We start from the raw sequence: 23,121 nt of genomic DNA on the forward strand, positions 1-23,121 counted from the left end.
CAGTACAAAAGAAGACTTATAGCAGAACTAGTAATTTGACCTGGCATGACAGTTTACAGCTTTTTCTGCACTATGATCTGGGAAATATTTTGATCTGTCAGGCAATAAGAAACCCTCTGTCACCACATATGGGGAAACCTAGCTGGAGCTAATTTAAAGAGCATCAGGTGTGGCAATCAGCAGCTAGCAAAAATAACTTGACAGCCTCTGTGGTAATAGCCTGTGGTGTACTTCAGGGTTCTTTTCTATGTGGCATGCTAGGAAAGCAGGTCAGACAGAAGAAAGGTTATGGTACTGCTTCAGAACTCAAGATTTTTCAATAGGATTTGCTTGAAAAAGAACATCTCCTTTTAAAAGCAACAGAATAAATGTTTTGCACACTCACCCAACAGATTTGCTTCTTGCATACACTGAGAAACCGGTTAAACTAGTTACAGAGAAAACTTTAACCTGCCTTAAAAGATAACTGCTGTTAAATGCTACCAAGCCAGCACAGTAAAGCACATCAGACAGAAATCAGTCTTCAGTGTTTGCTGATACCAATGAGCCCACCTATTTCTACCAGCCACACTTATGAAAAACTACTTAGGGTACTGAGAGCTGCACAGCAGTTTCTGAGACTGTTCTCATCTTCAGAAATATGGTTAATGGTTATAAAGATATTCAGGGAGCAAGGAAAACCAGCTTGACTCTCAAGACAGCTAGAAGTGGTACAATCAGAATATTACATATTTCAAAGTGAATTTGTTTGGGCTTATAAATAAACAATAAATACAGGGTACCACCAGAGGCCGTAGGGATCAAATTATTTTAGTGGATCCAAGAGGAAACCATGAGTTAATGCAGGATAAGAGAAGAAAAAAAAGGAAGGAAAAGCAGGCATTAGTGGTGAAAGTACCTCAGAACACAAGCTGATGAAGTTTTCTTCAACATGTGCAATTCAGAGCCTTCCTTAATGTAATGATACTTTTGAGAAACAGAAGATGCAAACATGCAATACAAATTACTTTACTACTCTGCAGTTCTAAGCCTAATCTCGGGTGAGACTTTTTTCCTCATACTACTAATGGCACATTTTGGAAACCTCTCACATACTAATCTTTTTGATGGGTAAGGTGACTTTCACAATGAAATAAAAAATAGCATATTCCACATGTAAGCTCACTCAGGGAACGTGACTGGTAAACCTTTCACTTTGTTTCACTGTTACAAATTTTCTATTTCAGGTAACTTACATTCCATAGGAAGTTAAAGTTGAAACAATGTAGGGTTCTGAAAGTAGCTTTTATTTTCCAGAACTCCATTGTGGACTAAGCTGTCCACTAAGGAAGGTGAAAAGGACAGTTTCATGAAAGTAAACTGACTTTGAAGGAAATACATTTTGTTATGTTGTATTTAATTTACCTGTGTTTTGCTTCAATAATGAGTTTTCTTTTGTTTGGTTGGTTTTGTTTGCTTGTGCAATCTTTTTTTCTTGGAACTTTAATTTTAAATCAATCAAAAAAGAGCAATGACAAAAGTTTGGTTTATCAATAGAACCTAAATGAGACTGAGATTTTTTTAGCTGTAATTATCATCATTCTACTGTGTGCTCTGTTGGTTTGCCTAATATTACTAATATTTTTATTTTATTAATAATAAGGAAGTAAAATTTCAGAGGCAGAACTTGGTCCTACTAAATGGGACTTAGGACTTAAATCAATGTGGCATGTAGGAAAAAATATGCTTGCAGCATAGCAAGCTTAGAAAATTATGCATATCCATTGGACAGGTCTTCACTTCAAAGCACTCTGGAACAAAATACAGAATACCTGCCTGTGGAAGAAATGTTAAGACCTTTACAGTTCTGAATGGGTTTAGTTGTTATCTGGGATTGGTGCCTTTTATACCATGCAACAGACCTGAGATCCTCAGATCTATAATTGTAGTTGGTAAAAAAAAAAAAAATCAGTGATAAAGATGCTTTACATGATAAAACACTTTTATTTTTGATCTAATCAGTACACTGGTATTAGCTGTTCAGTATGAGGTGCTTTCTTTTATTTCCTTTCTTTTTTTTTTTTTCTTTTTTTTTTCTGGTTCCAAAAGACATGCATTTTTTGTGGTATAATGGAAACCTGCCAGGTGACACCAATAAAATGAAAACCCTCACAAGGCATGATATTTATGGAGACAAGAACTCTGCCAAGTGTGTAGCCACAGGGGATGAAGTCAGGCATTCCCCTGCTGGTAGAACACTGCTTTGTTTCTGAAGATCAAAGGCTCCTTTTAGCTAGACAGGTCCTGTTAAGGTAGCACATTGATAATAGCCTTCACAGGTTAACTGTTTTGCCTAATATTTAGGTTGTTTGATCCACTCTCTAAAAATCCTGGCTTGGAACCTTGCAGGTGATGCCTGAACTGCTGAGTGTAGATTGTGCGCATGATCTGAACAATAGTCATTTACATGAAAACTGAGGTCAAGTATAGGTCAACACGAGAAAAAAAGAAGAGAGTAAGTCCTGGCCTAGCAGTGACCTACACACTCTTTACAGTGGTTTAGATGTTCTTGGGTGAGGGAGGAGGAAAGGGAGTAGCTAAGTGTGCGCAGGAGTTTATTCACTGATGGCTGTACTGCTGGGCTGGAGGTGACTGCTGCAGAAGTCCATGGCAAGGGGGCACTCAGAATGTGCCTGTATCGTGCCAGGTAGTACCTGGACATATCTGAGCTAGCCAAAACATCAACTGCCTTGGGAAGGATGGAAAAACCACAGAAAAGCCACTGCCTAGGCCAGCACGCACTGCAATACGTTCTATTTGCCACAGTCTTCTCCTTCTCTTCATGGCCTTTGGCTTGCAAAAGTGTGTTCCCAGGTGATCTAAAAACAACAATTCTAATCTTTGAAAGTACAAAGAAGTCAGTATTTCCCAGGCTTTTCTGACTGCATTCAGGACAACAGTCATTTCTTCAGGACCATTGCTAAAACTGTCCACTGTCAGAAATAGTGGCTTTGAAATAAAGGATTTGAAAACTGAGTGAAGTGCAGCGTGACATGAAATGGTGAGTGCCCCTGTCCTATGGGACAGCTGATTTGCTTCCAGGCAGCACCTGGAAGTAAATGTAAAGGCTCTAAGGATTAGCTGACTGCATGTTAGTCCTAGATTTAACCCTCAGTATCTTTTATTGACTGTATTTCTGCTTGATTCCGAGAATTACTTCTCCCTTCTTCCACTGTTTCTTTCCATCCTTCCTATAAATTTCAAAACATGAATTTTCTCGTTGTATGCCTATTTGTTACCTGGTTCACTACTTTTTTTCCTGGTGCTCTAACTGATATGTATTATGCTTTAATTTATTTATATTAATACTGGGACCCTCAGGGCAGGAACACAGTTCAGTTGCCAGGACACGTCAGCTATCCTGTTTGGAGGATAACCATCTCCCAGAGGGAAAGGAAGATCACCTGTGTGTGAGGCACCAGCCAGCAATTCAGGGAAGTTAGATGTGATGCCTGATTCTCTAGTATTCCCCTTGTGTTCTCCTTGCCAAATGCAACAGCTTCCCAACTTCAAAACGGCAATGTTATTTATCTGCATCAGATGTAGGAGAGGTGAAAAGAGGAACCAGGGAAGAAAGCAGAGGCAAACTAACTTCTCAAGTGTATGAAGAACACTCAGCTCAAGTTCTGAAATAGGCAGATTGCAATCAAAGAAAAATAGCCTAGGACCAAGACGCTTGATAGAAATAGATGTAGCTGAGAACTGTAAAATCTCTGTCTGATATGATATGTATAACTCCTTTCTCTAAAACAGGATTTACAAAGTCTTGTGGAGAGACAAAAGGAATTATTTTGATAACAATGACTTTCCAGTGCTGTAAGATATGTCTGACCTCCACTGATTTTATGGCAACTGACATGGGGACTTTGAATGACTACTTTGCCCCACATAGGCATAATGTAATTTACTCTGCTTTAAGTCAGTGATCTGAGGACATGGTGTACAAAATAAATAAAATATTCTGTCTGAGACTGTCTTCTAGATGTTGATATGGGTGGGAAAGTGCATTAAAGCATTTCTCCATCAGATACTAAAGATCAGCTGAATCCAGTATGACAAACTAAGTAGAGAAATAAATGTCACTTTTTGATAAAAACAGACACATGTATCAAACATAATTTTGTAAATACTATGGAAAAATCAAAGTAATGGCTATGAAAAAGAACCAAACTGACACTTTCATATCACATGGGTTTTTTTCTGCAACTGTTATATTACTGTGTAGCTACAGTAATGGTGAATGCCTACAGATGGCTCTTACTTCCCTTTAAACTGATCCAAAGGGATCCTCTAGAAAGTGTATCAATACATGTGCTATCAGCTAACAACATTTTCACTTATAATCAGTGGCAGGAATTCTCCCTCTAACCTTTGCAAAAATTTAGGAAAAGCAAATTATATTATGCGATTGTTTTGAGTATTGCCCATTCTCAGTGCATTCTGAAGTACATGCAAGGTGCAGTAAATATAAATGACAAATGCTCTCTGATTTCTGTTGTACAAACTTGCTGTGAACAAGCTGAGCAGCAGTTGTGCTACAGCCATTTTGCAAACCAGGCAAACAGGGCATAACTAAAAAAGGTGACGCATAAAAATAAACAAACAAAACAAACAAACAAACACAAACACAACAACCAAACAAAAACCCAACCCAAAAAAACCATGTCTGGCTTAAAATACAGAATACAGTTATACAAATTAAAACAAAATAATAGCCCAAGATGGTTATATGCAGATATCTACTGGCTCTTATCTAAATTTTATGCTTAAATGTAGTAGTACTGACCACAAGAGATTTCCATTCTATAAAAGTTCCTTTGTGGGTGTCTGAATTTGGGTAAGAAAACCTCTGGAGTTGCCTTATACACAGGTAAATCCTGGTGCCTTCTTCTCAGCATTAAGGAATATAACTTTCATGATCATATTTTGAAGAGAGTAGATGCACATTCTTCACCTCCTGTGTCATACTTTTGGTTTTCAGTATGCTGAGGTTTTGTTTCCTTCTCAGAGTGTGAGTTTTTCAGATGCATGGACTGGACAACAAAAGAGGTAAGTATGTTCCATCCTCTGCCAAAGAATACCTTAGAGCTAAACTTTCCATATCTCTACATAAACTCTGTACAAGCAAACCAGATTTTAGGATCCTAAGTTATCACCAGGTCTTCTCATGAGAATTAGCACTTTTAAAATAGTGACTTGGAAATGAACTTCAGCCAAAAAAAACCTTAACCTCCACTTTCCCAGATGTTTGTGCACACATCCAAAATACACCATGTCTTCTCTGCACCCAGAGAAGGTTATCCTCACCTGTGCAGAAAGTACTTACTTCCAATATCTGGCCGTAGCTTTTTGTCGTACTCTCTCAAGAGCTTGTTTAGTATGAGAGTCACATCTGTGTCTTGTGTTTTTGGAGCTAAAACCCATTTTTGGTTAGTTGTTCCATCTTCATATTCATCCTCTTCAACCTTTCTAGAACTGCAATAACAAATAAAACAAAGAGATGTTATTCCATATAACTAAAACATGAATTTACATTCTGGGTAAAGCTCCACACTCATCCCAAGAAGTTTTACATGTCTCCTCGGGCTTTACATCTACTCAGCCTTAGACTGGTTTTGCAATAGGATGCTCCCATTAACAGTTGTGGAGCATCTGTGAATGGGTCATGACTGAGAAAGATTTAGAAATTGTCTTCTGACAGTTTCTTCAAAAAGTTATACTCTAGAAGTTAATATAGCTATCAGAGTAGTATTTTATTTCGTGTATTTTAATGAACCTATTCTAATTAGTTTACAATATACTTTTACAAAGAGTGAACATCTGCAGTATCATTTTATTAATACATCAAGACAACTGATTCATCTCTTGCACAAAGGCTAATAAGAGTATTAAAAATTTAGAACTGTTAATGCTTCCTGATCATTTTATCCTATTAATAAATTATTATATTCTCAGTGCCCGAATTTCATAGTTTAATGTATTACAAGGCTTAGAATTAAGAGCTCACTCCTTGAATTTAAGATGGATTATCACAAGCACACAAATACATTGCGTAAATTAATCTGAATTTCCCTGCAACCTTAATGACATTTTTTAAAAAACAGTACTAGCCTGAGAGTTGTGACTTCTTTCCTTTATCGGTGGGTTATTTTTCTTTTAAGAGCATATTAATACAAACGTGGTGAAACTAGTTTGCCCAGAAATCACAGCTAGAGTTATTTTCACAAAAGACTAATTTCATTTGTGCGGCTTTTTTGCACAAACTGTAAAATGTTGATTTGAAGATGTGTCTTTTGGTATCTTAGAAACCAAATCTGTTTGATGCTTCTCACTGGAGAAAATCTATGACAGTTAAACTGAGATGAAGTTATTAGGAGAAAAGGTAACCTCAATGGTAGAACCTACTGCAGTAATCATGTATTGCTTCAACCTGAAATTGCCTGGGGGATATGATATAATGTTACAACATTTTTGCATAAATGTCAATAATTATGAGACGTGCAAAGCAATGGAGAATGAGAGGCACCAGCCTTGCTCATTCATGGGATGTGCTACCCACATCAGAGCAGCCTTCATTCTCTCCCTCTTTCTCTCTAGAATGACACCAGTGTCTTTTAAAATACCTCAGATGTCCAGAAGACTTGATAGACACTCTATATTAAACACAAAAGACCCTTATACAAGTATAAAAATTTAATCACAGAACATCAGCAACCCTCACATTGCTCAAAGACCACTATTTGAGATTTTAATGAAACTTCTAATTGAAACCGTTCTACAGCAAATACATCCCCAAGGATTAGCCATGAATCACTTAACATGACCTCACAGATTGCAAGTGCTCTAGGCACAATTTCTATATAAAAATAATTTTGAAACCTAGACCCTGAGGATTTTCTATAAAGAGCTCATACAACTAAGTTGCCAAAGTAGAGAAAACTTAGAGGAAATTTTGAATAGACAAACCATTACTTCTCTGTTATTGAGCTGCATTTTTTAAAAATAATTTTTTTTTTTTAATAATTCACCTAATGGGATTTAAAAAACCTCAAGAGGATTTGAGGGGGAGTTTCTTCTCCATCAGATTCATGACAAGCCCTATGTTTTAATACTGCTCTTACAGAGCCATTCTCAAAGGAGGTATCATCTCCAAATATACATCACAGATATTTCGGAGCTGAAACGCTGCAGTGGTGCTGAATTGTTGATAGCAAAGAAGCAGAAATCATACGTCTTTTCTGCTGCATCCCACCAGAACTTTACCAGAGATATTCAGACTGCACATGGAAATGAGAGCTGAGTTTAGGTGGGATCATGACTCTCATTTCAGGGAGATGCTGCTTTAAAACCAGTCATGAACAAGAGTCTAAGTAAGCACTGGCAGACGTTTTAGATCCTCTTACTCTAGCAGCTTCTTTCCTAGAAAGTACCTCCAAATAATTTAAATCCCTATCTATCTTCTAGATTAAGATTGGAGGTCGGAGATGTGTCACAGTTCATCAGACTAATACACTAGGCACATATTTCTCAAGGTTTTTTTGTTTTTCTTCTTAGGTCGTCATCATTTCACTTCCCTTACTTGCCCCTATATAGTTAAGCTCCTTGAAGGCACTTGAGATTTCACTTTCATCTGTAACTTTACTGGTGACTGCCAATTCCTATCATATTCCTGCAATCCACAGAAACAACAATGGGATGATGGCAGGCCCATCTCAAACTGGGAAGGAAGAAAGGCTACACACTTTCCTCAGACTCCTCAGGGACCAGTAATTTTGATTCTGTGAGGAGACAGAGAAGAGCCTGTGCATAACCTGCAAAGGAGGAAGTCTAGAAAACCCTGAGAGGTTGTGAGGAAAGGGTTTATTTCCTGCAACACGTGTGTCTGGCACTTGCTCCGGGGGCTGCCAAAGAAGCATCCTCCAGTTCCTGTGGGGATTTAGGAGAGAGATGCCACTCGGGTGTGGGGCAGGCTACTGGGAAGGAGAGGGAAAGGCTTTGAGCATGCTTGCAGCCTGGTTTGTGGCTGAGGTGACCCCTCTCTCTGGGTTATGGGGTGAGGGTATAGGACAGCCCCGGACAACCCAAAGGACCAAAGGCGAGCCTAGCCCAAAAGCTCAGAGCTGCAGCTGCCGGCTGTCCCCCTCTGACCCCCAACAGGTTATGCTGGGACCCCGCCGGGGAGACCCTTCCTGGCCCTGAGGCATGGTCCAGGGTCTCACGCTTCCCGCGGCTTACCCACTCCCGCTCCACGCCGGCCCCTCCCGCGGAGCCCCCGGGGGTGGCGCGGAGGGAAGCCAGGGCCGTAAGGGGAGCCTGGGCAGCGCCAGCCGCCGTCCCACCGTGCCCACCGCTCGGGTGCCGGCAGCAGTCGGAGTGGGAAACTTTCCGCCGGGCGGACTCGGGACAGAGCCCTCGCGGGCGACCTCCGGCTTCTCGCGGGGCCGGGAAGGGACAGCGGCGGTGCCACCGCGCCGGGAGCACTGCGGAGCCAGGCGGGTCCCGGCAAGGGAGCGGGGTAAGCCGCGTTTGGGAACAGAGCACCGGCATGGCTCGGGGGCGGCGGGGAGAGCCCACTGTCCTTCCCGGGCACCGAGTACTGTGCAAACTCCGGCGAGCGGGGCTGCAGCCCGCCAGCCCCGCTGCGAGGGGACAGGAGAGTGGCTGGGGAGAGGCGAGGGGAGCGCAGACTTACCAGGCGTGGAACACTGAGAGGAGGAAGAAAACTGGCAGGAGCTTAGCGGACATGGTCCGGACAGTGCTGGCCAGGTGAGAGGTGAGGCACGATGAAGGAAACGTTGCAGGATGTTCACATGGAAGGGAGAATGAGGCAATGAGGTGAAGCTCTGAGCCTCCCCTCTGTATTCTCAGCTTTATATCCTGAAGGAAATACCCCCTTCTACAACGCTCCGGGAAGAGGAGGCGAAGGAGGAAAAAAAAAAAAAAAAAAAAAGAGGGGAAAAAAAAAGAAAAAGTGGGACGATGGGGAAATCCTCAGCGGAGAGGCTGCCAGGGCCAGGTATAAATCAGGCTGCGCGGGCTGACAGGTGTTCAGCGAGCACCGAGCTGCGTCGCGTCCCCCTTCCTGGCAGCCAGTTGCGGGGAGCAGCGGCGCGGCCTCTGCCGCTCCCCGGCTGGCGCTGGCCGTGCCCCCCGGGCGGTGCACAGCGCGCCCGAGCGCGGGCCGGGCCGGGCCGGGCCGGGCGGGGCGGGGGGAAGAAGCGCACCTTTTCTCCCCCCCGGGAGAGCCTAGCCACGGCCAGCCCCGCAGCGCGGCACCAGAGCGCTGCCGGGGACCGCCCCGCATCGGAAAGCACCTCGTCCCCGCTGCCTGCCCAACAGGTACCCGCCTCGCCGGCGACGCGGGGAGCTGGGAAGTGAACCCTGCCCCCGCCCCGGCGGGCGCACGCGGGAGAGGGGGAGCAGCAAACTCGGCAGCCGGGATTCCTCCCCGACATCGCCATGCCGATGCCCCCGAGGGGGCGGCCAGCAGAGGCATCCCCCTCCTGTTTTGCGGGATGCCCTCACGCCCAAACGAGACACTCACTAGGCGAATGCCCCCCTCCCTCCGCGCTGGAGGTGCTCTGTTCAGACGGAGGGAGAGGATCGGGTGCTGGTCTCGGGCTGATCGGAAGGACGGGCATTCCGATGTACATACAGGCGCAGCCCCATGTTATTGATGCGGCTACTTACACGGACAGATAGACAAACAAACACAACGCACTGTGTTTGATACGCCTCTGTATCTAGCTGGATGTATGCAGAAGTTTGCATGCACTGTATGAGTGCATGGACACGCATATATATGCACAAGGTATGCTGGTAAAATGTATACACAGAGAAAAGAGAGATGCTGTAAACCGAGTTACGTGGACTTATGTATATATTGTAAACTTTGGAGCAAATGAGGAATTTCTGCTATGAGAACGCGGAAATGTGACAGTAGCCAAGTACATTCAGGGCAAAAATAGTTTGGGCTTGGATATCTTTTGTCTTTTTACTCCACAAGGAACAGCACAGATGTGATTTTTAGCGATTTCAATTCTCTGCAGGTGTGTGGAGCTTTGCTCAGGGTATCAGGGTAATTGGAATATTCCCCTTTGTTTTCAGAATGGGAAGTGGCAAAATTTCACTTACCTAATGGTAATTTGGAAACGAAAAACTCTGCTAGAGGTACAGCGAGTGATCGTTTTCCTGTGATTAGAAATCTTGGAAGTATAAATCTCTGCTTCCTCCTCCCTTAGATATAACTTCCAAGTTCTGGAGGAGTCGTTTTTACTTATAACATTAAATTAAAAAAAAAAAAAACAAACACTAATCTGCTGGAAGATGCAATCTTGCTTTTAGAATAACTCCTACGTGATGCTTAGAAGAGCTAGCTGTAGGGAGTTCTGTTCCCGAAGTTATCTATTGAAGGAATGAGACAGCTTAGGCAAAATCCGTTGTGAGCCAGGCAATTAATTCCTCGTCATGCACTTTAGGGGTTTTTTCAACCTTTCGGGGTTTGTTTTTTTTTCAACCTAAATGCCTCTTTACTGGATTATAAAGCAGTTCTTTCGTGTTTACTTTGGCTAATTGCATTACTGTGAATTGCTACGAGCCAATTGTTACAAGGCTTGTGCTTTTTTCCGCCACCAGCAGAGACGTGCGGGTGCAATCCAGGCCGCCTGCTGCCTTGAGAAAATAACGAAGGGTCGGCGGGAGCTCGGGGGTTGCCTGGATTTTAGGAGGAATAGCCACGCTGCCGGTCAAGCAGCACGCCAATCCGCTGATGTGAAGTTTGCGGGAACACCGGCGCCGTGGGGCGGGCGGGAGGCGGGACGGGGCGAGCGGGGGAGCCGCCGCCTCTCAGCGACGGGAGAAACTCCCGCTGATGCCGATGAGTCGCGGTGGTACCGGGCTCCCCCCTGCCGCCCGCACCGCAGCACGGCGAGAGTTTTCAGGCACCTGAAGGTTTTCTGAGGGCTGGTGCTTATAGAAACATCACTTAGCACTCCGAGGTCGCAGTACCCACGTCCCTGCTCGCAGTGCCCGCGCGTTTCGGAAGAAAGGACGGGGAAGCGCCCTCCATGCAGGAAGGGGTTTCGCCATCGCCGGCTACCACTGCGCTGGCCATATAGAAAAATGTGTGTATTCACACGCACACAATCTGAATAAATAAAAGCTTATCCCCAAAGCTCAGGGCCCCATCTCCTCTGCCCGGGAGCCTGGCAGAGCGAACAGCTGGGGCGGTGCTGCAGCATCGGAGCTGGCTGCCGGGGCCGAGGGTGCTCGTTCTGCCGGCGGAGGACCGCCTTGCCTCTGCCACTGCCCGAGTGGGCGGTGTAAGCAACCCAGATGGTACTGTGGTAAAAAGACCGCTAGGAAAGATACGCCGGCGGCGATTTACGGAGAGAGACGGCGAGCGCAAGTCCAGCGCCGCACCCTGGTACGGAGAGCCGGGCTCTCAGCACCGTCCCCTCCCGACCAGGGATGGCTTCGGCTTCCCTGCAGCGGCAGCTCCTCCTCTTACCCCGCCCGCCAGCTCCGTCCCGCCCTAGCCACCTCCTGCCGTGGCGGCAGGATCCTCTGGCGGCGGCGCTGGGAAGTGCGAGGGATGGGGATGGGGCTGGGTCCCCAACCCCGGCCTGCCTACAGCCGGCGACAGAGCGCTCGGTTACCACTGTCGGTGACCGCGTGTCGCTACCGGAGCTGTACGTGGCTATCGAGTCACCCAGCTATCCAGGAAGACCTTCACAGTGTCCCCTCTTTCCTTGTACTGTGGCAGAAAGCTCCAAGGCTGGAGCGAAATTAAACAGTTCATTAATAATTGCATCCTTCTCCTCAGGCTTTAAGGAAAAAGAAAAGGTGATGTTTAAGGTTTTCTTTCTGTTGGCCTTGGTGAGCTATGTGTTGCTGCTAAAGGGATGCTTTAGCGCCACTTTTCATTACACTTCATGTCTCGGTCATTTCTGCTTGTCCACACTCACATGCTTTTATTTTACTTTTAAGCACACTCTGCCTTTGCCGAGCCTTTTCAAATTGTGTATTCAGGTAAAAGGCATGATTATCCAGCATAGGTTTTAACAAAAGAACATTTTATCATATCCTGTAATGATAGTAAATTGTTTATATTCTCTAGCACAATAAAATGGACCCACATTTAACTTACCTCTCATTGCATTTTCACAGGAGGCGACTATCTTTTCAACCTGAGGGATACCTTTGTGGTATATCTTGTACAGTGGGGAAGTATGAGTCCCTGAAAGTAGCTGTGCAGGGTGCTAGTTAAATCAGGGGGGAAATGCAGAAGAAGGGAATGGGACTCACAGATCAAGTGCCTCACTTGCTAGAACTGGGAGCCCCCTCTCTAGCACTGAACAGTTTGGGCACCTGAATTTTCCTGAGATTAAATGTTGAAAGAGAACCCTACTGGCGGTTTTCCTAGCACCCCAGTGCTACTTATACCATGAGCAGCACAGAAGGGAACTGGGGCTGCTCTGAGACAAACTAGGAGGGGCCTGAAACTTGTCTCTCTCAAATCTTCGTTCGCAAAACCTAGCCATGATGATGACAGCTTCTGGAGTCCTCCAGCTGAAGGCTTATTAGAGATTTTATAAGAGTCATAGGGTCAGTTTATTTGAACTGAAGGTCTCTGTCACTACTGCTGGAAGCACTCTGCTTCTATAAATAATTAACTCTGCCTTGAGTTAGGAAGTTGAACCTCAGAGGTCCAGACACTTTCCGTGTGCCCTCAGCTCTGCCCTTCAGCACAGGACTCTGCTCCCTGGTAGGATATGGAGAATCCCCCCTGATGCGCTGCAACTGAATAGCTGCAGCTATTCAGCATCTTCACATTCACATGCTGGCAGAAGAGGGCAGTAGGTCTGCTCCTCTGAGCAGTGTTCCTGAGGACGTCAATAACACCAGCCAGCAGTGAATGAAGAACTGAGTCTGGACCCAGAGGCCAAAACTGCCATGGGTGGCTGCTTCTAGCATTTATTATCATATATGTGACAAACTGTGTGTAGGGGGGTGTCTTATTTGTAGCAATTTTTCGACCTACGAATCCAACCTATCATTGCTGGTCCAGTCAATTACAATCTATCAGTATTTTTCAAAATCTCTCCAAATTCATCTAACTGAAATAAACTGGTATCTTCAATCAGCATTCTCAATTTCCTTTTCACTTTGTCTTTAGCCAGGGCCAATTTAAACAGAAGCTTTTAAGACATGATGACTGTGAGGAGTGATAATTGCTTTTGAGGATGGCAATGAAAAGGCAAATAATGCACTGCAGAATGGGACACTTCCAGTTCAGTCTAAATTAGTGGTAAACCTAAGAAGATCTTTCAGAAGTCATTTGGGTTTCGTAAAATCTAACTTCCAATCTTTCTGTCTTCCTCTAAACTGAACAAATGTCTATAACAACATAGTGGAAGACACAAAATCGGTAAAGCAAGGATGTCATCTGAGAGTCACCAGGCAATGACCATTACTTTAGTATTTGTAGTGACATAAAAACATACAAAAAGCCAGAAAGAATTCAAGCAATTTGGTCATTTCAGTGTCAATTCAAATCTGAGAAGCAAAGGTGTTAGGGGAAATACATCCTTATTACAAAGAACTTTATCTCCAGATTTAAAAGTCAAACAGCTGTGCATCTTGCCTGCAAAACTGAATAGCAAAACAGTTTCATTCAGTTTTTTGAAAGTTTAACTTACATGTTGAGCAAGGATTTTTGAAAGATATTATTATTTAATAAAATAATTTCCTTCTCAGTTTTGTACAAATATGTCTAGCTATTCCACAGAAGGTATATTGCATTTAGAAAAAAAGAAGCAGAACACAACTTGAAATAACAGAAGAGGGTTAAGCTTTAGAAAACATGTTATTGCTTAAATTCATCCTGGGAGTAAGTTGGCACAGCTCAAATATCACAACTAAAAGACCTTTTCCACTGTATTCAGCTTGTTCTTTCATTCTTAACATGTGCAAGTAAAGAAATTTAGCAGCAGACTGCACACACTTACTCTATGGTGTTCAATTGTTGTAATTCCCTTTTCAATTCTTTTTACTTGATAGCATATAGGGAAAATCCAGTAAGAAGCAACTCCTCTTTATCATTCTCTTTGGCCGTGAAGTAGATGTGTCCCACGGGGCCCCAGTTCACCCATGCTGGGGACAGTGACACAGCTCACTCCACTCCTGAAAGTCCAAGCTACTTCCAGGGGAAACCAGAGGAGATTGATGCACATCCAGATACCACCCCAGCCTGGAGCAGGACAAGGCCAAGGTGTTTCCTTTGAGACAGGATCTGGGAAATGCTCCCATCTCCCACATTTCAGATGCCATCTCAGTGAGTAATGGTCTCCCACACAAACAGTTCACTGACTGTGGAGAGATTTAAATTTTTAGGTATTGTGCAATGCAAGGTAGTGGCATTTAAGTATTCCAGTCTGGAATGTGTCGGCTTATTGAAGCATCTTACAAACTATGGGACAACACCTAGTGTTCCTGCACAAACACAGGAACTGCAAGGGAGCTGCTGCTTCTTCTTCTGTCATTTCAGTTCTCAGCAAGGATTAGGAAACTTCAACCTCATTTAGCAAGTCCACATTAACAGAATGAGCTCTAACCATTATTTTCCACCTTTACCTTCAAACACAGAAAGCAACAGCCAATACAACTGGAAGCGATTTTTGTACAGAATGCCTGTGGTGCCATATGCCTTTGGCATATCAGGTCCTCTATACAACAGGTAAACACCAATAAATTGTATACTAGAATAAAGCAAACAACCCGATCCTGTGGCCATACTACTCTGCTGTTTGCAGGTAGATCTGTACTCATTGAAGATGAGACTTTCCAAGTAAGTAAAGTAGATCTGAGTTAGAGATCCTAGCACCAAGTCCTGCAACGGAGACCAGAAAATCATACTGAGCCATACAGAGTATGAGTCAGACTTGGGTGTAAGCAAATAAAACAAAGCACAGAAACCCTCTGGGGCAGACAAATTGCCCTGGAGAAGATGCTGTAAGGATGGCTCCGAGTTTCTCATTCATGAAACTCAGTCATGAAATTCTCTGAGTTTCTCATCTCAAGAAATAGCCATGGGACTTTACATAAAGTTTTGCCTCCCAATAGGCACTGAAATTTTTCATTATATTTGATCCCCAAAGGGCCAAAGGGATAATGAACAAGGAAGTCTGTGGCTGCTCAAAGACACTATGGGAAGCCTACACGAAAACAGAGATCCACATCCTCACCTTGGCTCAGGATAGGACTGAAGAGATGGGCATGTTCCTCCCTTGCTCCTCTTTATCAGCATACAGTCATCTCCCCAATCTCATGGCTTCTCCATTGCCATTGAGAATTTGCATATTTCTCATTCCTCAGCATCGAACAAAAAGCTTCAAAAAGGAATAGATGTATGAGATTTTTTTCTTGGCAATGAAAATGTTTGGGAATGAAAGGGTTGAAGAGAAGACACATAAGAAGCCCAGACAGCTACCCAGTCCCAGATCAGACGCTCATTTCAAAGTGAAGCACAAATTCCTCTCTGTCCCAGAAAGATCACAGGGCTGATGCTTCATAGCAAGGTAGTACCTAATTCTGAAATAACTTGATCCACTATCTCACTCAAGACATGTTCCTTTCTGGGCAACAGGGAGGATGTGTCATATGCACATGTCATGGGATCAAGTGCACACATATGTGCTTTCCAGTTAATTCTTCAGCTCCTGTGGTGTGACTTTTTGGTCTTTTTAAAAGGATAACCAGTATAAGAATGACATTTTGCAATCAAATGTTGAATGCATTTTTTATTTAAACATTAAGATTTAAATACAAAAGCTTCTGGAACAATTAAAGGATGCCAAGGAGGAAAGAGCTGAAAACTCAGACTGCATTTTCTCATTCATTGTGAAAGCAAAACACATGGTCAGCAGCAAGGCGTTTTATAGAAAAGTTTCAGATGGACAGTACAAAGACCTTTCTGTCAATATTATCACTGAAACACCTTGCTGTCATGAAGTACATCTCTTTTTCTGATTGTACCCCTTAGTGTTGGCTGACTGTTTTTTGCTGTGAGAAACAATATTTACTGCAGCATAATCTCTGCTAATATAACACAATCTTCTTCTGGGGAAAATGTCCAAACATCATTTACTTTACCCTGATAAAAATGTCTACTGCTGTTGTTAAAAGTTTTATTTGCACAAGTATGTTCCTAATCTATGTTAATTTCATGCAATGTAACTCTTAATTTTTGGAATAAATACTGAGAATCGTTAGATAAAATTTCTTGGAATGCAAAATCCAAACAAATCTTTTCATTTAAATGCAAGATTCCACCACCTTTATTTACACAAGTAGCATCCTGCTCCCTATGTTATTTCAGTGCAAGCTGGAGTCTCAAGCAGTGAAAATCTGCATAGTCCCATTAGGATTTACTGCATTGTTTTTAATTTCCAATGAAAATTGGGCTGAGCAGTTTTATCTGTGGAGCAATGCACTGCCTGTAACTAGTAAAGGTGCTCAAACATAGCCCTACACTTAATAATTTGGCACATTTACAACTGGCGTTACTCAGTAACTTATCAGATGACAACAGTAGAGCTCTTCTGTAAAATATAGGTTAAGCCTATATTTGAATGACTGTACTCCTGAAGTATAAAAACCACGATATGTAGTACACTTGAACAGTTAAAAAATATAACTTATTTTATTTGTAAACTATCAATGCAAGATACTCAGCAGCAAAGAAGCCATGTTCAATGTCTTCTGATCTTTTATAAAGATCAATTGCTGTAAGTAATATAATAGTCTCCAAAACATCTGAGGTTACATGTAGAAACAATCAAGGCAATATTATTTGTACATATTATTAAACATGCAAAAAACTTCCTGAAGAATATTGCCCAAATGTGTAGAAAGTCATCTGGATCTCAAATTTTCCTTGGTAGCATCTGCTTTGTAAGTATGGCTCACATGTGGCTTCAGAGCACTTCAGTTTATTTTGGAGAATTGGCACCTTTAATTACAGGTTCCCTATTCAAATATGTAGCCCAGTAAACTAAGTTAAAAGTTCCAAACAGCACTGGAAAAATTATCCGTGACATTTTGTCAATCTTACTGATGCTGTTGTAAGTCTTTTTGCTTTCAGCAGGCTTTTCTTCTGCAGACTTCACTGGAGCAGATGTAGTGTTTGAGATGACAGATGGGGTTGAGTCCTTTGGCATGTTTGGTGCAGGGGTCATCTTCCCAGTTGTGTAAGTATTAGTTGATTTATTTCCCAACAAGTTGCGCTCTTTTTTCTGCAGTGTAAAGAACAAAATATTAGACCACATGAACAGAAAGTGGAAACATGTTCTCAAGATATTAACCGAAAAAGCTAAGCACCGTAATCAATCATGCTAATAAGAGCCTGTTGGTTGTTGTGACTTTGACTACCAAACAGATGGTTTTGCCTTGATTTTGTAGCCCTTACTCAGGAGAAATTTTCCTGACGCCAGAGTAAGCTGAGACTGACTGGCTTGACCTGCATCCCACCTGGCATGTGCATTAGCAGCTGCTTTTTTCAGGGCGATGCAGTCCTGCACCTGAAGGGGTTGCTGCTTCACGACAAGATATGAACCTCACTCCCCTGGCTGTGTGGGAACAGCTCATTGCCCCTGCCAGCTTGTCTCTTTGTATGGCTCTTCTAGGATGCCTGCAGGTACAAGCTCTCCCTAGGAGATGATTTACTAAGAGGCAGTCCTATTCCAAAGGTTTCACTTCAGCATGAAATTCAAGTTTGTCTTTTCACAGAACAGCTCTTTTGTCCCTTTTTTGGAGGGGATACTGTGATGGAACCCTGACTCATGGAGATCAATTGAGCTGTGCCATTTGTTTAGGAGAGCAAAGAGGGAGGGCTCTGCAGAGATATGTTTCATAGTACAAGCTGGCTATTATCAGAAGTCCAGTCACTGAAATCCCATGCCACATGCATTCGATGCCCAATATCCTTCTGTAAAAAGTCCTCTTCATATAGATGATAGAGACCGGTAGTCTATCTCCATGAAGAGAAGGTTGTAAATTTTCCTCTATAGGGAGGTGAAAGTATGTCATGAGGTAGTTTAACTTTTCCACGAAGAACCTGAAAACTGACTATTCAGTTATTTGAACTATATTGAATACCTGCTTTTTATTTTAGGTATTTAAAAAACCTAAGTTAAGCACCTTGATTTTCGCAGCTTCCTGGGCTTTTTTGCCATCCCACGCCCAACTCCTCTTGGTGAAATAATTGACTGTTGCAAATTCAATCAATGCAGAAAATACAAAGGCATAGCAAACAGCTATAAACCAGTCCATTGCAGTAGCGTAGGCCACTTTTGGCAAAGAGTTACGGGCACTGATGCTTAAGGTGGTCATGGTGAGGACTGTTGTTACTCCTGCAAAGAAGGAAAAAATAAAAGAGGCAGAGATCAGTTTCCTAACCTCTATGGGATCACTCATGAGTTATGAGCAGGTCCCAATGCAGGATACCTAAGAAGCCCACATGAAGTCAATCGCTGTTTGCATATTATAGTCTGAAAGAGTAAGAAAAAAAATGAAAGCCTCCACCCTTAGATGTTTAATTCTACGGGGTTCTGTTTATCTTTAGCTATAGCATATTTAAATAAGTATTTTTAGGGTAACCCAAGCCCAGTGTTTTTAATAGTCAGAATAAAGTGGGATTACTTAGTTTGTTTTCTTACACTGAGATTGCAGGTATGAAATTGTTGACTGGTTTTGGTTTCCCTGACCGTAGCTCCTCCTTTCCCATAGGCCAGTAATTGACAAAGCTGCCACTACTTTCATCAGTGGGAAGATTTCCCCAAAAGTACAAAATTCAACTCTCAGTTACACCTTTGTAAATCTAGAATGGGTACCACTGGTCAGCAAAGGGATGCTGCTACCTATATTCTCCCCATACAACTTGCTGAACTGATGTTTGATCAAAGCTGCCAACAGATTTTAGTAGGTTTGTACAAAAAAATGACTCCTTTAAGGAGAGGTGAACAAAGTTTTATGTAATTAACTGTTCCCACATCCCTCATTTTTCATCTAGTGAAAATTTTGTATTTCATCAACCTTCACTTAAGAGAGTGCTTATTTTCTGCAATCTTCTAGTGATAAAACAAGTAATTTAATGACACCCCAAAGGTTTTTTCCATAACAATTTCTTTAGTAAATATACATTTTCTAAATGCAAATTCATATTGATTTGTTTGATGGTAATAAAGATAATTGTCACTAATTAACCTCTGCATGGTTTTCCCAGATAAACATCCTACAACAGAGATACAAAAAATGTCTTGAAGTGAAATCTGTTTCAAATGCTTAGCTGGAACATAGACTAAACATGATAATCTGTATGTTTTTTTGTTCTAAACCATCCAGTATTTTACCCAAGTGGAAAAGACCCACCACAAATCACACCAATCTGATTCTTCTGTCTTCCGTCCTTAACTTTCACGTAATTGATTCTTGACCAATTTTTGTCATAACTTTGCAGAAAAAAACACTGACAGTAGTTGTAAATAGATTTTGAGTTTGAACTGGAAGAGAATGAGGAAATATCTATACCATCTCGAGCAGAAATAAACATTAGTTAACTGCGGTTTTGTTACAGCAAATCACTTCCACAAGCCAGACCTATCCTATCTGTGTTCTAGGAGAGAGGGGGGTACTCACCAAAGACAGTCCTAGCAGGGACAGATTCTCTGTTTAGCCAAAATGACACTTGTGATAAGATCACAGTCATAATGCAAGGAAGGTATGTTTGGATGACAAAATAACCAATTTTTCTTTTCAGATGAAAATGGGCTGTCATAATAGTATATTCACCTAGAAGGAGAAAAATGTACATGTGGGTAAAAGAAATAAGGTTTACCGATCAGGGACTTAAGGAGGCCAGCTACAACACCCCATTTGAGGATACCATTCAGCCATTCTTAATTGGATGAAAAATGTCTGGATTTCTGCACTGTGGAAAACCAAGACTTGAGACAGAGGTGCTGCTAAATCCTCATAGTCTTCACATTCACTCCCCAAATGCAGAAGACAATGACTGACTACTCCTACTACACTGAAAAGCTGCAGTCCTCCTATGTACCTGGAATGCTTAAAAAAGGCTTAAAAAATTTGGCTTGCTGGTACTGCCTCAGCCCTGCCTATTTTTGATCCATTCTGACAAACTTAATAACAGTTAAGGCTCTCTACTCTTAGAAACCTGATTTAGCATCAGAGATTAACCTCATTAGGGCAACTGTTACTGCCAAGCCATCAGTATGCAAGAATAAAAATGCATCTGGACATCTTCTGCACCACACTTAGGCATTCCCTGTCCCACTGTCTACTACAAAAATTGCCACTTTGCATATGGATTCTGGGATGTCTTACTGATCTGAGTACCCAAACCCTTCAGATTGCTCCTCCAGGACAAAAAAAAAAAAAAAAAAAGTCCCTCTAGTGCACAGTTTTCCTAGAATCTGGTACACTTTAGCCCCTGGAAAAATAAACTGTTTCTGGATAGACATTGTGTCATATCTTGTTTGCCTGCACAATGAATACTGTACTGCCTGAATGAAGAGCTCACTGAAAGCTGCCGCAGCAGCGATAAATTCCATGTCTTTTTTGTATGCCAAATTCACAGCATTGCCTTAATCTGTCTTTTATCAGCTCCTCTGAATTTCAGCAAAAGCCTAAAAAAATGCACTCCAACATCAACAGACCAACTGTTACCTTCCCTAATGTTTCAGAAAAAATCAAAACTTAACCTGCTCTTTCAGACTGTTCCTAGAAAACCATTTAGTTGTTACTGAAGGCTATTGCTGATGGTTACTGTCCCCAGTTCTTTCAGACAGTTCCTGGAAAACCATGTTGTCATTACTGAGGGCTATTCATGATGGTAACTGCTCCCCAAAGCCAAAATCTTGCTAGCTAAAAGCATGCTACTATTTGCCTGGGAAAAATTAGAGTAAACACAAAATGTAAGAATAAAAAACAACACAACCACTTCAAGCCCTAACAGTTCTCCACTCACACTGATATAAAATTAATTTAAAAGCATCATTCAGTTGGATACTGATGAATCAGAGTAATGCCTGTTCTGAAATATATATTGTCCTCCAAGAACGAAACAACTGTATCTATAATCTCTGTTGCAAAACTTGACTGTTAGTCTCTATAGGCCAGCCACAAAAGGAAAATATACAACAGACTGATTCTGTCTTGAGTGAATAGCCCGAGTTGAGCTGTGGCCAGCACTGCTAAGTAATTAGATTTGGCAGATTATTTCTAAGTGACAATATGGCTAATTAGCAGAGAACAGGTTTAGAGTGAAAGGGTTTTTGCAGGTATAGCTGCACTGATACGTTATGCTACAGGAGCTCAGCTATTCTGGATCCATTTTACAGACCTTATTCATGCTGAGGATTTTAGAAAGACTGAAAAAACACAGAAATACCTTAACAGACATTGCCTCAATCTTTATGTCTATCTCTGGAGTCTGATTTTCTGGTGAAATGGCTCCCTGAAGAGTGATGTGGAGAAGGACACGGAATGCTGTGAAACTGGGGAGAAAACCCTTGTGAAGCATCACCTAATTCCCTTCCATTTAGTGTAATTTTGAACCAGGGATGCTCAACATGCAGTGGTCTCAGGAGGAACGCCACTTACTCTTTATTTAGGAGTATCTAGTTTGTGGATTACCCATAAAATATGACAAGAGTCAGCAGGGTCTGTGTGCCTGTAATCTGTTTCTCAGTTGCTACTGCACTGAGATGTGTTTGAGTCACAGTTTCCCTGCTTGCAAGAGAGTGACGGTGTGTATTATCGATTTTGACAGTATGCTTTCAGAGCTGGAATAATAAAAAAAAATCTACAGAGCTTCAGCAGCAGAACAGGACCCTTTTTATTCCTTTTTAAAATGTACAAAATTAATGCCTACATTTTGATGGTCCTCCACAGCTGATTTTTGCCTTGACATTTTCTTTAACCTATCAAAGCCCTTGTCTCCACTGAAATGATAACACCTTGATTTTGCACTTGTTCTTCTCCCAACCAATATCTTCTCTGATTTCCCATCCTATCCTTTTCAAAAATGCCTACACTGGGAATACTTCCCCCAACAGACTTGATGCTTAAGAAAACCCCACAGATTGGTTTTTAATGCCCTGGGACCACTGCTTAGAGTAAAGCTAAAAGCTGTCTGAGTTGGCCTTTGTTCATTATAGAAGAAGATACTGGCTCTGTTAGAGCTGAAGAGTTCCCTTTTACTTCTGTAAGGCCACTGTTTATCCTTAGACCATAAGCTTTCCTGAGCAAGAGCTAATTTTTGTTATAGGTTTATGTAGCACTTAGAAGTGAATCCTTTTCCTGATGGGGTCCACTCAACACTGCAGAAAACAAACTATTGTTATTAAACTATAACAAACTTAGTACTAAAGAAAAGCCTAGAGCAGGAATGACTGCATTTCTTCACAGAGCTATACTGCTATGCTGCTGGTCTTAAGGGGTTTTTTTGTGCTTTAAAAGTTGCTACAGTATTTTTTTACTATCTAGTTGATGGAGTTCTGAAGATTGTGCTTTAAAATTTTCCAGGATCTTACATGCATTCTTCCACTGCCATTAGGCTGAGATTCAATTGAGTACTTTAATGAGGCTGGACAAGACACCAGTCTTGTTTGTTTATTGGATATACCTGAACTCAGGTCTATTAATGGCTCTTCTGGCAAGATCCTGAAGTTAGGTCTGTGACACCACCTCCCTGACCACTGCTGACATCCAGACCATTTTGGCCCATGAAAAATCTGTGTGTCCTTTTATAGTGATGCAGGAGAACGATTCATCTCCAGAAAAAAATCAGATTTATTTGGGGTAAAATGAAGAACTGAATGATTCTTTTATCATTTAGGTTCTGGATATTACAGAGCTTGGATTCCAGCTGGCAGAATATAAAAGAGTGGGTTTATCTTTTGTTTTGTGACACTGCAGACCCTGAGTTATCTGTGACAGGTTCTGGGCATGGGGAACACGATTGGGCAACCATTCGTGGAAAGCAGCAAGATCCACTTGGAC

At 42.2% G+C, this 23,121-nt stretch overlaps 2 protein-coding genes across 9 annotated transcripts in view; both read right to left on the bottom strand.

The window, feature by feature from the left end:
- The window catches only part of GABRG3 (gamma-aminobutyric acid type A receptor subunit gamma3), a 310,237-nt gene extending 294,460 nt beyond the window's left edge, over positions 1-15,777 (bottom strand). For 2 of the 3 annotated variants that reach the window (XM_050334200.1, XM_050334199.1), the window contains exons 1-2: positions 8,732-8,938; positions 5,366-5,514 (exon numbers count right to left, since the gene is read on the bottom strand). In XM_050334200.1, coding sequence (XP_050190157.1) covers positions 5,366-5,514; positions 8,732-8,784 — 202 coding nt within the window. In that variant the 5' untranslated portion in view covers positions 8,785-8,938. Of the gene's footprint in view, positions 1-5,365; positions 5,515-8,731; positions 8,939-15,284 lie in introns of those variants that run through there. The other variant, XM_050334198.1, reaches the window with a different exon arrangement.
- A 34-nt stretch (positions 15,778-15,811) lies between these two features.
- The window catches only part of GABRA5 (gamma-aminobutyric acid type A receptor subunit alpha5), a 54,467-nt gene continuing 47,157 nt past the window's right edge, over positions 15,812-23,121 (bottom strand). For all 6 annotated transcript variants that reach the window (XM_050334193.1, XM_050334195.1, XM_050334191.1 and 3 more), the window contains 3 exons: positions 19,735-19,887; positions 18,238-18,449; positions 15,812-17,333 (listed from right to left, as the gene is read on the bottom strand). In XM_050334193.1, coding sequence (XP_050190150.1) covers positions 17,031-17,333; positions 18,238-18,449; positions 19,735-19,887 — 668 coding nt within the window. In that variant the 3' untranslated portion in view covers positions 15,812-17,030. The remainder of the gene's footprint in view (positions 17,334-18,237; positions 18,450-19,734; positions 19,888-23,121) is intronic.

The sequence above is a fragment of the Myiozetetes cayanensis genome, unplaced genomic scaffold (assembly GCF_022539395.1).
Source record: "Myiozetetes cayanensis isolate MyiCay16 unplaced genomic scaffold, myiCay2020 scf5-8, whole genome shotgun sequence".
NCBI classification, from domain to species: domain Eukaryota; kingdom Metazoa; phylum Chordata; class Aves; order Passeriformes; family Tyrannidae; genus Myiozetetes; species Myiozetetes cayanensis.